The sequence below is a fragment of the Pristis pectinata genome, chromosome 10, assembly GCF_009764475.1.
Source record: "Pristis pectinata isolate sPriPec2 chromosome 10, sPriPec2.1.pri, whole genome shotgun sequence".
NCBI classification, from domain to species: Eukaryota; Metazoa; Chordata; class Chondrichthyes; order Rhinopristiformes; family Pristidae; genus Pristis; species Pristis pectinata.
The window spans coordinates 54,276,669-54,290,958 of NC_067414.1; the positions used below are offsets into that span (position 1 = coordinate 54,276,669).

The 14,290-nt window shown below is 40.5% G+C and overlaps 1 protein-coding gene across 2 annotated transcripts in view; it reads right to left on the reverse strand.

Moving 5' to 3' along the window:
• Positions 1-14,290, reverse strand: part of runx2a (RUNX family transcription factor 2a) — a 140,651-nt gene that overhangs the window by 17,329 nt on the left and 109,032 nt on the right. For both annotated transcript variants that reach the window (XM_052024359.1, XM_052024361.1), the window contains one exon: positions 9,711-9,875. In XM_052024359.1, the coding sequence (XP_051880319.1) occupies positions 9,711-9,875 (165 nt within the window). The remainder of the gene's footprint in view (positions 1-9,710; positions 9,876-14,290) is intronic.

Here is a 14,290-nt window from a genome sequence, read left to right on the forward strand (position 1 = left end):
GGACGTCAGTGGGAAGTGCTGTACAGTGATCTCTGATATGGCATTTTGATAGTAATAGCTTTTGAAACCTTTTCTCATTTGGGACCTGGTTAAACATAGATCCAAGATATATTTAGCTTTAATTTGCTGATTTGAAGCTTTTGGCTCACTTGGGGGCCTAACCTAGAAATTCTCACACTCTTTCAATGGTTTGTTATGGAATGTGTGTGATGGTTTCACCTCAGAGGCTATGGTAATTCAACCAATGTAACATTTTTTTTTACATAGAAAGAGCAGCCAGTTATGGAATATCCACCTGCCCCCACTGTACCCACCTGCCCTCCCCACCCCCCTTGCTTGAATCCATGCTCTATCTTCCTCTCCTATCAGATTCCATCATCTGCAGCCCTTTGTCACCTCTACCTATCACCTCTCTGCCTCTGTTGCTATTCCCAATCTCTCATCATCCATCTGTCTATCACCCTTCCTCACCCTGATAAACCTATCACTTGCTACCTCTTGCTCCACCCCTTCCCTCTACCTTTTTTTACTGGCTATCTCCCCTCTATCTTTCAGTCCAGATGAAGGGTCTCAACCCGAAATGTTGACTGTCCATTTCTCTCCACAGATGCTGCCTGACCCACTGAGTCCCTCCAGCATCTTCTTTGTTGCTCCAGTTATAGAATATGTTTGGGAATGTGGAATAAGAGAATTTGAATGCTTGCCTAATCCCATTCCTGTCCTTCTCCTAGTCCGCAGAATCTGCAGTCACCTGAATAGTGCAGTTGAACTTGCAAAATAGTCCCCAAACGTCTTGATTCGGTAACAGGAACATAATTCAGTGTGACACAAGTTGCAATTGTTTAGGAATTGGAATGGAAATTAGCAAAATTAAAGTTACTCAACTAAGAAACAGGTTTATTTATGAGAGAAGTTTGTTACCTGTCAGAAGGAGTTTCTTAAATCATAAATTGCAGAGAAATGCCAGTTAGATTGTTCTACACTTTTCGACATGTTGTTGATTATTACAAAAAACTATTCAATATGTTATTAGTTTAGTTCTATTCTATAAACTTACTATATTCTTGAAACAGCTGAATCCCTGCAATATGTTAAACAGCAGGTGATTTGTGTAATATGTTACCAAGGGGAAAAAGTAATTGCTTTGCAGGAACTAGCATCTACTTCATAAACAGGGAAAAATGCAGTTGCAAACAAAAAATGGTTTAGATTTTCAATGTCTGTTCCCTTGGAGAAAATTAAATCCAATATGTTAATATCTTAACCATTAAACTGCAAGCAGCTCAGAGAACTCTAATCTCAGTAAACTGATTATTTTCTAATTTTCTGGATAAAGGAAAAAGGTAGCTATTGCTGGTTTAGAGATGTGAAAACAGAGAAGAGGCCCTACAGGAATATAGAATGTTTAGGGGTTAATTAAAGAAGTAATTAGGAAGGTGAAGAGGGTTCATGAAATAGCTGGATGGGCAAGATTAAGGAAAATCCCAAAGCATTTTATGGTATATTAAGGGCAAGAGGGTAGCCACAGAAAAAGTGGGTCCCATTAGAGCCCAAAGAGGCAATTTCTCTCTGGAACCAAAGGATGTAGATGAGATCTTAAATGAATATTCTCATTTGTATTTACAAAGGAGAAGGAAATTGTAATTGGGGAATTCATTGAAGGGGGAGGTAGAATTCTAGAATAAATTACCAAGAAAAATAAAGAGGTAATAAGAGGTCATTATGGGCTTAAAGGTGAATGAATCCCCAGAGCCTGATGATATATCCCAGGCTGCTATGGGAAGCAAGAGAGGAGTATGCAAGGGCTCTGACGGAAAGTTTCAAAGTTTCTCTGGCCACAGAAGAGGTGCTACATGAATGAAGTTCAACAAATGTGCTATCTTTATTCAAGAAAGGCAGCAGGGATAAGCCAGGTAATTATAGGTTGCTGAGCCTAACATTAGTGGGAAAGAAATTATTGAAAAAATTCAAAGGTACAGGATTAATCTGCATTTGGAGAGCTAGGGATTAACCCTAGACAGTCAGCATAGCTTTGATAGTCGGGGGGGGGGGGGGATCTTGTCTGATTAATTTGAATTTTTTGGGGGGGAGGTTACTAAGTGTCAATGAGGGTAATGTGGTTCATGTACATGGATTTTAGTTAGCCTTTTGGCAAGGTCCTGCATGGGAGATGGATCAAAAAGGTAAGATCCCATGCGATTCAGGGCAATTTGGCCAATTAAATCCACAATTGGCTTGGTGGTAGGAGGCAGAGGATGTTGGTAAAGAGCTGGTTTTCAAATTGAAAGCCTGTGGCCAGTGGTATGCCACAGAGCTGTGCTGGGACCCTTGTTGTTTGTTATATACGTGAACAATCTGATGCAATATAATTAGTAAGTTTGCAGATAACATGGAGATTGGTGGTATTGTGGATAGTAAGGATAAGATAAGATACGGTATTTTCATTAGTCACATGTACATTGAAACACACAGTGAAATGCATCATTTGCGTAGAGTGTTCTGGGGGCAGCCCACAAGTGTCACCACGCTTCCGGCGCCAACATAGCATGCCCACAACTTCCTAACCCGTACGTCTTTGGAATGTGGGAGGAAACTGGAGATGACATTGATCAGTTGGTAAGAGGGGCAGAAGAAGCAGATGGAATTTAATCATCAAAAGTGTGAGGTGATGCATTTTGGGAGGACTAATAAGACTAGGATACACACAGTGAATGGTAGAACTCTAGGAAGTACTGAGGGACAGAGGGGCTTTGGTGTCCATGCCCAAGGATTCCTGAAAGCAGCAGCACAGGCAGATAGCATGGTTGAAAAGACTTGGGGGATACTTGCTCCATTGGCAGGGGGCATAGAATATAATAGGCAGGTTATGATATAACTTCATAAAATATTAGTTAGCCCACAGCTGGAATATTGTGTGCAGTTCTGGTCGCCACACTACAGGAAGGATGTGATTGCATTGGAGCCAGGGTTAGAGAAGGGGGGCAGTGTGGGTAGAAAGAGATTCAATAGGACGTTGCCTGGGATAGATTCTTTCCGTTATGAGAAGAGATTGGATAAGGAGAGACTGGATAAGCTTGGTTTGTTTTCTTTGGAGCAGAGAAGGCTGAGGGGGCTCCTGACTGAGGTATACAAAATTATCAGGTACACAGATAAGGTAGATAATGAGAAACTTTTCCCTTTAGCTATAAACAGAGGGCACGAGTTTGAGATAAGGAGATTTAGAAGGGATTTGAGGAATAATTTTCTTTCTACCCAGAGGGTGGTTGAAATCGGGAATGCTCAACTGGAAGGGGTGGTGGAGGCAGAGGCTCTCACAGCATTAAGAAAGTGAGCACCTGAAATGCCATGGCATTAAAGGTTACAGGCTGAGTGCTGGAAAATTAGTTTACTACAGATAAATAACTGATGGCTGGCACAAGGAAAGTGAGCTGAAGGACCTGTTTCTATGCTGTATATCTCTATGATTCTAAAAAGCACAAGGTAAAATCTTAAGTAGTTCCTACTGCTTTATTACAACTCACAACTACTTTTGTATCTATTTAATCCTAACCCATCAATTTTCTTCCCCCTCCCCACCCCCAGCCCACCCAAAAAGACATTTGTTCCTTTGCTAAGATTAAATTCTTGTGTGTTGCTATTTCCCTTCACCTAAGCAATCTTTGTTCATGTGAGAACCTTTACATTGAGTTGGGTCCTGACTATTCAATTGTGGGTAACTCAATTCTGTCTTCATTCACTATCCCTCTGTGCACCTTAAACATGAAGTATTGGACAATGATCAGGAAGGGGAACTTTAAGTGACTTTTCCCTTCTCAACTCAGGATGACTTTAAAAATTATTTGAACCATGACCAAGAATTTCTATACTTGACCTTCATTGAAGCTGTAGCTTTTTGTATTCCTGGCATTTCCTATAATCACATAGAAAATTATGTCATGCATTTACTTTTGTCATTTAACATTGAGCAAATATCTTTGTAATTTCAGTAGTGTCATGCAACAGAAATTACGTAGGTCTCATAATCTTAGAAACTTTTTAACTGTACCAGTTACTTCAAGGGATTCTGCACAACAGATGCCTTTCTAGGAACAGCAGAGCAATAACTAGCCCCAAAAGATGGCAAGGGCTAAATTGGTTAGTGCTTGAAAATGGGTGCAGGGATCTCTTTGTTTGATTAACCTTTAGAGCCAATGTAAGCAGCATATGTAACATGTGTGCTCTGTGCCTTTATAGAGCTGGCACAAAGAAGGACAGATGTGGTTATAGGAGGTGAAACACCCCAGCACCGAGACGTTACTGTACGAGTTCCTCAGGGCTGTCTCCAAGGCTATTTTCAGCCACTTCATCAATGACCTTCCCTCCATCATGAAATCAGAAGTGGAGATATTCACCTATGAGTACATTGTGTTCAGCTTAATTCACTATTCCTCAGATAACGAAGGAATCTGAAGGAGTCTGCAGGCGGCAACACTTAACACATTTAGGCATGTAATATTTAGTCTACACATGGCAGAAAATGACCAGCACCAACAAGGGACTATCTAACCACCTTCCTCTGACATTCGTTGGTTTTAACATTGCTGAGCACAAATCACACATCTGTTAACCGAACAAACCTCTGAAATAATGTAGCTCCTAGAGTGGGTTTAGAGACCAGGTATTCTGTGGTGAGTGAATTATTTCCTGATTCCCTAAAATCTTTGCATAGAAATTTCTTCCTGGTAGTGAATCTCTAGAATTCTCTACTCCAGAAAGTTGTGGAGGCTAGATCATTTGAAGTATTTACAGTGGAGATAGACAAATTTTGGAAGTGTTGAGGCCTGGCGTACATCAACCTTGATCATATTGAATGGTGGAGCAGGCTTGAGGAGGCAGGTGACCTACACCTGCTCCTATTTCCTTGTGTTTTACCATTGAAGAGGCATGCATTGAGAATGATGGAATACTGTCCACTTGCCTAAATGAGTAAAGCCCCAATAACATTCAAGACCACTGAGGACAAAGCAGCTCACTTCACTGGTACACTAAATATTCACTTCCTCTACATAAGTAACACCTGTCATCTACAAATGCACTGCAGCAACTCAAAACTTCTTCAAGAACACCTTCTAAATCGGCATTCTCTCAACTTAGAAGGAAGAGGCCAGCAGCCACTTAAGAATGCTACCAACAACTGCCTTTCCTTCAAGTCACACACCATCTGGACTTCAAATGTCACTGTTTCTTTGTCGTTGTTGGATATAAGTTCTTGAACTCCATGTAGCTGCTCTAATAGGCAGGTTACCAGAATTTTCCCAAAGGCATTTGGGGATAAGCAATAAAGAAAGCTCACTAGATTGTAAGGTCAGACATGAATTCTACTGCAGAGGACTCGGACAAGGACTTTGATGTAGCAGTCAATGGAAGAATGCTCATGCCTAAGTACCGGTGCATTGGGAGGCCTGTCGCAAAGCTTCCGTGCATGGAGTATGGTGGTATCCAGCATCAACCTTATGCAGAGCTTTAAGCCCATACTTTGCAACATGGAAATTGTGAGCAATTCAGTTCTTGCAGACCTAACCATCATGTGGGCAAGGTATCAGCTTCCACTGCTAAGTAGGAGCCACCCAAAGTGTGGGAGTTTCAGTAATGCCTCGGACGGGTGTTGTGTAAGCTCAGGCATGAATTGCATGCTTTGACTTTGAAAAAATGATCCATATAGGTTCCTTCCATGCCATAAGTTTCTGTGTCTCTCTGATTCTCAGCTTGCTGCATTGAGTGATCAGCTCATTGTCTTCTCAGTTCTGGGTATTAGTGTTCAAGGGAGTTTGCAGGTTGTTGCAGTAATTCAGTGATCTGTTCCCAAGGAGCATTGAAGGACCATCCCAGGGAAGCAGCACCAGCTCCAAGCACGACTCTGCTTTCTCAGGATGACAGCATTCATGTTCCCATTCCAGTGGTAGATTTCTCAGGATGATGCCACACTGGCAGTGTCCCTGAGGTTGCCAATTCGCCAGCCAGCCAGATTGATGCCACTCATACTGAGAGGGGCAAGGCCATCGGCAGTCTCCTCCGTTGCAAGTCAGTAGAATTCCAACAATTATACAAAAGCTACTGGGATGATAAGCAGAGGAGCAACAGGAGATGATTAGCACCAAGGAAATATACAAGGGTGATTAGCTAACAGTTGTATGGAATCTGACATTCAGAATGTTGCTTTTGTGTTGGTGTTTATTGGAGCATTGGGGTTGGGCAGATTTTGTGATGGGCAGCTTTAGAAAATGGTAATGGTAATAGTTAGTGAAGAAGGAATCAGACTCGTATTTCATGGGAGTGTAGTCTGATGAATTAAGCACAGAAAAATGCTATCTAAGTTGCCTCCCTCCTTCCTATTCCACTAACCACCCCTCCTCCTCCTCTGCTTCTTCAGGTTCTCAATATCCTCCTTCTCTACAGCTTCTTGAAGCACAGCTGTTGGGAAGGGTTGAGCCATTGTGAATCTTGCTATCCTCTGCGCTTATCTGGTGGTCCTGACAATGTAATCATTGCCTGAGCAAACGAACAATCTGTTCTACCAAATTCCATGTGGCAACATGATATTGGAAGTATGCGTGTTGTCCTGATATGTATGAATTGTGAACTGAAATCAAGGTCCATGTGGTAGCACATACAACCCCTGTTGCTGAGTATCCACTGCTTTATTTGTTGTGCCACAGAATGAAGATGGCATGGCTGCTTTCAAGATTTGAGTCACTGACCTGCCTGCTCAACCTGCAGGTGGCTACTTCCAGTTGTAGTACAATGTTCCAGTGATCAGAATCAGGTTTATTATCACTGACTTATATGACATGAAACAATGTCAGTGATAATAAATTTGATACTGATCGTTCCTGAGGTCCAGGTAGAAGAGTTGCTCCCTAGAGATTCTAGGGTCCTTCCTGCTAAGAGCCCTTGCCCCATTCCTCATACTCACTCCTTTGGACCTCCATGCCCTCTGCTCATTCTCCCTGCCATGCTGTATTCCAAAAGGAATGGCTATGAGTGCCCTGAAGCCTTGGAGAAGCCTTGAAATCAAAACTATCTCTTTCAGCTCCAGGCGCACCATTCCTTGAAGACATAAGTAACATTAAATCAAATTGAAAAGCATTACATTTTTGATGAGAAAATAAAAAAAAGTTTATCTTACTTTAAGCCAACATATGCAGCTACTTTCTTGCACATGGAAATACTTTTTTTACAACAGACTAGTTAGCTCTCAAAAGGCAAAACAGTATTCTGATGTAAGATCATCAATCAGAAGCATTTATTCTGTTTCTCTTTCCACAGATGCTGCCTGATCTGCTAAGTATTTCTGGCATTTTCTATTTTTAGATCAGCCATTCACTGTTTACATCTATCTACTCTATCAGCAGTGGTAGTGTCAATAAGGTCACCTAGGGTCATTGTCTCATCATTACATTGAGGTCAGATAATATTGTACTAAATACAAATAACTTGATGAATTTTTAAATTCCTATCATGATCGCTATCACAGCCATTATCAACAACAACAACAACTTACATTTATGAAGGGGTTTTAACGTTGAAGAAAGGATCAAAGATGCTTTGCAGACCATAAACAAACAAAAATTGGTACCATTATGAAGAAGATATTGCTCATCAACAAGCTGAGTCAAAAAGGCAAGTTTTAAAGAAGTCAGTGGAAAGGGATGTGGAGCGACTGAGGAACAGAATTACAGAGCTGAGGGTCTAAATAGCTGCAGATAATAGTTGCAATGGTGGGATGAAATTGGAAGGGAATATACGTAAGGTTTTCAGGGGGTTGAAAGGCTGCAGGAACTGATATCTATATGAAGAGAAAAGACTGTAGAATGTTTCAGAATGAAGGGAGATAATTTTAAAAACTGAAACATTGGTAGGGAGTGTTTGGATGATGGGTATGCAAGATTTGGTTCAGGTAAGGATATGATGAATACAGATTTGAATGCAGGGCAGAAGGTTGAAGACCAGCTAGGAAAGCATTGGAACAACTGAAACAAAAAAAAGCCCACGGATGAAATGAAAGAATACAGCAACAAAAAGTTTTTATCGAGCAACTTGAAAGAAAAATATCCAGGAGAATATGAACCTTTCATCAATGGTTTGCACATAATCAGCTGCTTTTGACACGTATTGGCTATGGCTGCACTTGGGTACACCAGAAATTGGCCTAGTGTGGTTCCTCCCTTTATCCTTGGGTTTCCATAAGTCTTTAATGTATTATACTGTTATACAGTGGGAGAATCCCTGCTGCAAGTTATCCCTGGATTCATAAAATAGCTTTGTGGAAAATATTAATCCGCTCAATTTTCATATAGTAAACACTTTGGAAGTAAGTACAGTGGGAAATAACTAGAACTCAGTGAAGACTTTCACTCCTTTTCATATTATAAAGACTATCGCCCAGTAGCACTCACATCTACTGTAATGAAGTGCTTTGAGAGGTTGGTCATGGCTGGAATTGTCTCCTGCCTGAGCAATCCGCTGCAATTTGCCTACCGCAACAACAGGTCTACAGTGGATGCAATCTCACTGGCTCTCCACTCAGCTTCAGAACACCTAGATAACAGCAAAACATATGTCGGGCTGCTGTTTATCGATTACAGCTCGGCGTTCAACACCATCATCCCCTCAATACTAATCAACAAGCTTCAAAACTTGGGCCTCTGTACCTCCCTCTGCAACTGGATCCTTGACTTCCTTATCAGGAGACCACAGTCAGTGCAGATCAGTAATAACATCTCCTCTTCGCTGACAAACAACACAGGTGCACTTCACGAATGTGTGCTTAGCCCACTGCTTTACTCTCTCTACATTCATGACTGTGTAGCTAGGCACAGCTCAAACACCATCTATAAATTCGCCAATGACACCTCTACTGTTGGCAGAATCTCAGATGACGATGAGGAGGTGTACAGGAGTGAGATAGATTGGCTGGTTGAGTGGTGTCGCAACAACAACCTCGAACTCAGTGTCAGCAAGACCAAGGAGTTGATGGTGGACTTCAGGAAGGGGAAGTCAAGAGAACACACACCAGTCCTCATTGAGGGGTCAGTGGTGGAAAGGGTGAGCTGCTTCAAATTCCGGGGCATCAACATCTCCAAGAATCTATCTTGGACCCAACACATTGATGCAATCACAAAGAGGGCACGTCAGTGGCTCTACTTCATCAGGAGTTTGAGGAGATTTGGTATGTCACCAAAGACTGTTGCAAATTTTTACAGATGTACAGTGGAGAGCATCCTGACTGGTTGCATCACCGCCTGGTATGGAGGCTCCAATGTGCAGGATCAAAAGAGGCTGCAGAGAGCTGTAGATTCAGTCAGCTCCATCACAGCACCAGCTCCAACTCAGTGGGCCGAACGGCCTGTTTCTGTGGTGAATGACTCTATGGTTCTATAATTGTTTCCAAAATGTTCATATATTTTAAATTACAGCCATTCAGATAAGGGATACCACAAGTGTGTTATAAAAAAATGCACCATTTCTGGAAGCAAACACTATTCAACAGTAAGAAGAGAAAATGAAAACAAGTTATATAAATTATCAAACATAATTTCAAATATAAGTAGCAATGCTTTCTTGCTGTAAGCAACCGTGTCAAAGATCTTAATTCCCATTGATTCTTATCCTCTCCCTCTCCCACCACCTTCAAAAGTACGTAGGAGGTTTACTCCTGAGATTATATCTACCTGAAAGTCGTCTTGGCACTTCAGCAGTGATTGCAGGAAGCCCTGTGGCACGGGCGGAGGAAAGAGGAGTTGTGGAATGAATGGAAGGTGAAGTTATCTGACTCAGATAGGGTGGATAGGACTGATCATATGACCATGGCGGTGACGACTGGGCCTGCCTGGGGTCTGCAAACAGAGCAATCAGTCAATTGTTGCTTTTCTCTTCTGTTAACTTGCCAAAAGAAAGTCTAGTTGCTTTTGTAGACTTTCTTTTGGCACATTAAAATCTGTCAATCATCACTCCCCATCCTTACAAAATAGAACCTGAATATAAAAAAAATGTAAAGCAAGACATTAAACAATAACCTTTATCTCTTACTCTCAATAGTCCAATGCTCAGACATACTTGTTTTGATGATACTCTTACCTTTATCAGTGTTAACTAAAAACATTTTCTGAATATATTCTGCATGTGTGGAATTTTTACTTTTGCAAAAATGTCCTGGTTGTTTTCAAATTCAGGCTGCAATTGTCAGACACTGTAATTGCAAGTTGAAGCTCTAACAACAACTTGCACCCTGAGGTAATACAATGTCCCAAAGGAGAATTGTTGAACATAATTTGATGTGTAGTTTTTAGTTTCTAAAATAAGAAAAAGTTCTCTTTAGCTTTATTCAAATTACAAGTATTAATTTTATCGTTGTTTAATAAAGGAATAAATGAGCAAATTTAGAAGTTTTGTCACAGTGCATACATTTCAGAAATACAAGTTCAAGGAAGTCGGGAATTGTTTTTATTCATGAGTCAGAACTATAAAACCAGTGGCTGAATCCTCATGTTGTAATCTATCATTGCTATAAAAGAATCGCAGAAGCAGTAACAAAGGGCTTTCAACAATGTAACAGATAGGAACTCAACATATCAAAGAGGACCCAAAATATGATAGCAATAACCTCTGAATATTAGTGTCAGATAACAACATGGATTATTGACTGTATAATGATATCCTTAGTGGTAGCCAGTATCAGTCATCCAGTCACCAAATAAATCACATAAATTTCAACTGAATGTTACATCTCCATCAGCTGATACTTTATTAGTTCAGTATTTAACAGAAATGAAAGAAAGTGTTGTCATCTCCATTCTAATGCCATAGTTCCCAGAAATTAAAGGTTAATCTTTGGAACATGGCTGTGAGTGACACAGGAAAAAAAAGTCAGCAGTGGAGCAGTGTAAAAAATACTTTTCAGATTTGTTTATTAGTTATGGAATTATTGGAGAAAGACTTGGGGAAAAAAAGCCGTTTAGCAGGGTTAGCTGGTTGCAAGTGGGAGGTCTTATGATGAAACTTTCAGGAAAACATCCAGCTAGAACTGGCAACATTAATGAAACTCAAACTAAAATGTGAATAATTCTGTATAGGGCAGAACATAGGGCCAATTCCTTTCACTTTGTTCTGTATTTTTAATGGCTATCAATAGGTAGATTCAAAAATACACAATATGTGGCCCTGTCTTCGAAATGCTACCAGCCAGTTTATATGCAAAAACATTTCCTTGCTCAATCAGAAGCTTTAGCAATTAAAATGTTTAAAAAGAGAGCTACTGAAAAGTCTGCAGTGACCCAAAAAGTACTGATAGCTGACTGTGGCCAAGTATTCCAATGCATATTTTGCTTAGAGCATCTGTTATAAAGAATAACTCCTGGTTACAAAAGAGGCACTGAAACAAATGCCCCTGGAATTCAACTGTTCAATAGAAGACATGGTTTGGTGTAGTGCAATTACGTTGTATTATTAAGAAATAACTATTTAGATGTTAATGCAATGACAGTCAATAGTCTGGTATAACTGGTGGATAAAAGTAATTTAGTCATTATTTCATTTCAAAGTGAGCCATGCATAGAGATTGGACTCAAAAGCTACTTCTCTCAATGAAAGGAGTGGAAATGTAAAAATATTATTACACCTCTTTTACTTTCAGAACCATACAGCAGATCTTCATCTGCAGTTACACTGACTTGTCACCATTAAATCTACCTGGTGTGGGAGGTAAATTGGGAGGAGAACCATTTTGCTGGTTGCTTGCCATCTGATGCAACTGCCTTATTTTTCCATGGAAGCGATGGTGGGTGTACATTGGAATGCAAATGCTGGAAAGCATCAAACAATACATTTTCCATTATTTGTGCCAGAACAAAATTTGATTTGGGAAATAGCAATGCATAAGTGAAGGAAAGAAACAAAGGACTTGTAAACTTTAAAGGGATGTTTTGACTGGTGCAATCAATTCAAAGGTGAATCAAATATACTAAACAATAGAAACAGAAAATGCTAGAAATACTCATCAGGTCAGGCAGTATCTGGTGAATCTATGGAATTTTCTAACCCAGATGATTGTGGGGGCTAGGTCATTGCAGGTATTTAAAGAGCAATTAGAAAATTTTTTGAAAGATCAAGGAATTGAAGGCTATGGGGAACTGGCACAGAAGAGGAGATGGGGCCTAGGGCGGACCAGCAATGATCATGTTGAATGGCAGGGCAGATTTGAGAGGCCAAATAGCCTACTGCTGTTTCTATTTTCCTATGTCCTTATGTGAAAAAGTGTTAATATTTTGGATTAATGACCTTTGATCAGGGCAAGGAAGAGTCTGAAACCGAAGATATTTTAAGTTGCAGAAAAGGGAGTGAGGTAGTGAGAACAGAAGGAGTGTATGTGATAGGGTGGAGACCAAGAGAGACTGATATAAGAGGTGGTGGTACCAGCTGAGAGAGAGAGGGGAGTGAAGACTATTTAAATGCAACTGATCTGCCTGAAGTAAATTTAAACAAATGATAAAGACAGAAAAGAAGGAAAAAGGTGTTAGAATTGTGAGGTACAAAACACTGCAGTGGCTGGAAATCTGAAATAAAAAGGAATGTTGAAAAGACCTATTAGGTGAGGCAATATTTGTGAAGAAAGAAAACATGAGTGAATATTACATGAAAAACACTATGATGCTGGAGGAACTCAACAGGCCAGGCACCATCTGTGGAGAAAAGTAAGCAGTCAACGTTTCGGGTCAGGAACCTTAAGAAGGGTCCTGACCCAAAACGTTGACTGCCTGCTTTTCTCCACGGTTGCTGCTTGGCCTGCTGAGTTCCTCCAACATCATCGTGTTTTTCATCTAGACTCCAGCATCTCAGTCCTTGTTTCTCTAGTGAATATTACAGGCCAGTTCTGATACAAACTGGAAAGGCTAGTTATCTGAAATTGTCGAACTTAGTGGTGAGTTGGAAGATGAGATGCTGTTCTCTGAGTTTACACTGGGCTTCATTAGTACAGCGTAAGAATCAAAGACTAAAAATAAGTGTGGGAGTGGAATGGAGAAGTAAAGTGACAGGCAACTTGAATCAAAGGGTAAATGTTTTCTGAATGTCCTTGGCACATTGGAAATTTTAGCACTGTTTATTGGTTATCTTCATTCTACTAGACCAGTCATGTTATGCTACATGAGACAATATAGCCATCACTCACTTCACCTTTTGAAGTAAGCAACTCAGCGCTTCACTGTGACAATAACTTTTGTTTATTGGTCAATATCAGAGTAGAGCCTTGGAGCAGGTAAAATGCCCAGCAAGCATTGGAATTGTGTTGCTGGAAGGAACATGGGAATATTTGCCCACGTATCTTCAAATAGTAGGTAACTTAATTTTAAAATGTAGCATTTTATCATTAAGTCTGTACTCCTGCAGCAAAACAGTAAGCAAAGGTCTATTGTACTATTGTCTATGTGGGTGTGAGACAATTCAGTCCAAACAAGCAGGATCTTTATAATTACTCTACACAATCTCATAATAGGTAAAACAATTACTTATCACATCAGCTGAAAGAAGTTAGCAGGATAGTGCCCTACTCTTGCTTACAAATAACATCCTGCATCATTGCATAATCTTTCACCCACTAAAGACAATGGGTATAAAATTCTGGGCACTAGGGTGCCACTTCATCCTGAAATGTGCTAGTCTAAGTGGTGAGTTATATTGGATGCCCCTCCACCTCACCCCCCCCCCCCCACCTGGTTCCACCTATCACCTACCAGCCCCTACCTCACCCCTCCCTCTCACATTCTGTATACTGGCCATCTTCCCTCTACACTCTCAGTCCTGATGCAGGGTCTCAGCCTGAAATGTCAACCATCCCCTTGCCTCCTCATATACTGTTTGGCCCACTGAGTTCTTCCAGCAGTTTATTTTTTGCTCCAGATTCCAGCATCTTGTGTGTCCATATATTATTTTGTTTATTTGTTTACTTGATGTTGGCCTTTCAGACATAGCCAGCTTTTATTACCCACCCCTACTGGTCCCTGAACTGAATGGAATACTAGGCCATTTCTTAGGGAGTTAAGAGTCAACCTCAAAGTTTTGGTCCAGAGATATATATGGGCCAAATGGCAAATTTCATTCTCCAAAGGATATTAGTAGTTTCAGGGTCACCATAAATAGCATTAATTTGTTATTGCAGATTTATTTAATTACTTCCATTTAAATTCCTGAACTGCTGTATGGAAATCAGATCAATAGTTTCTATTTCTGGATACTCAACTGGTAACGTAACTATGCT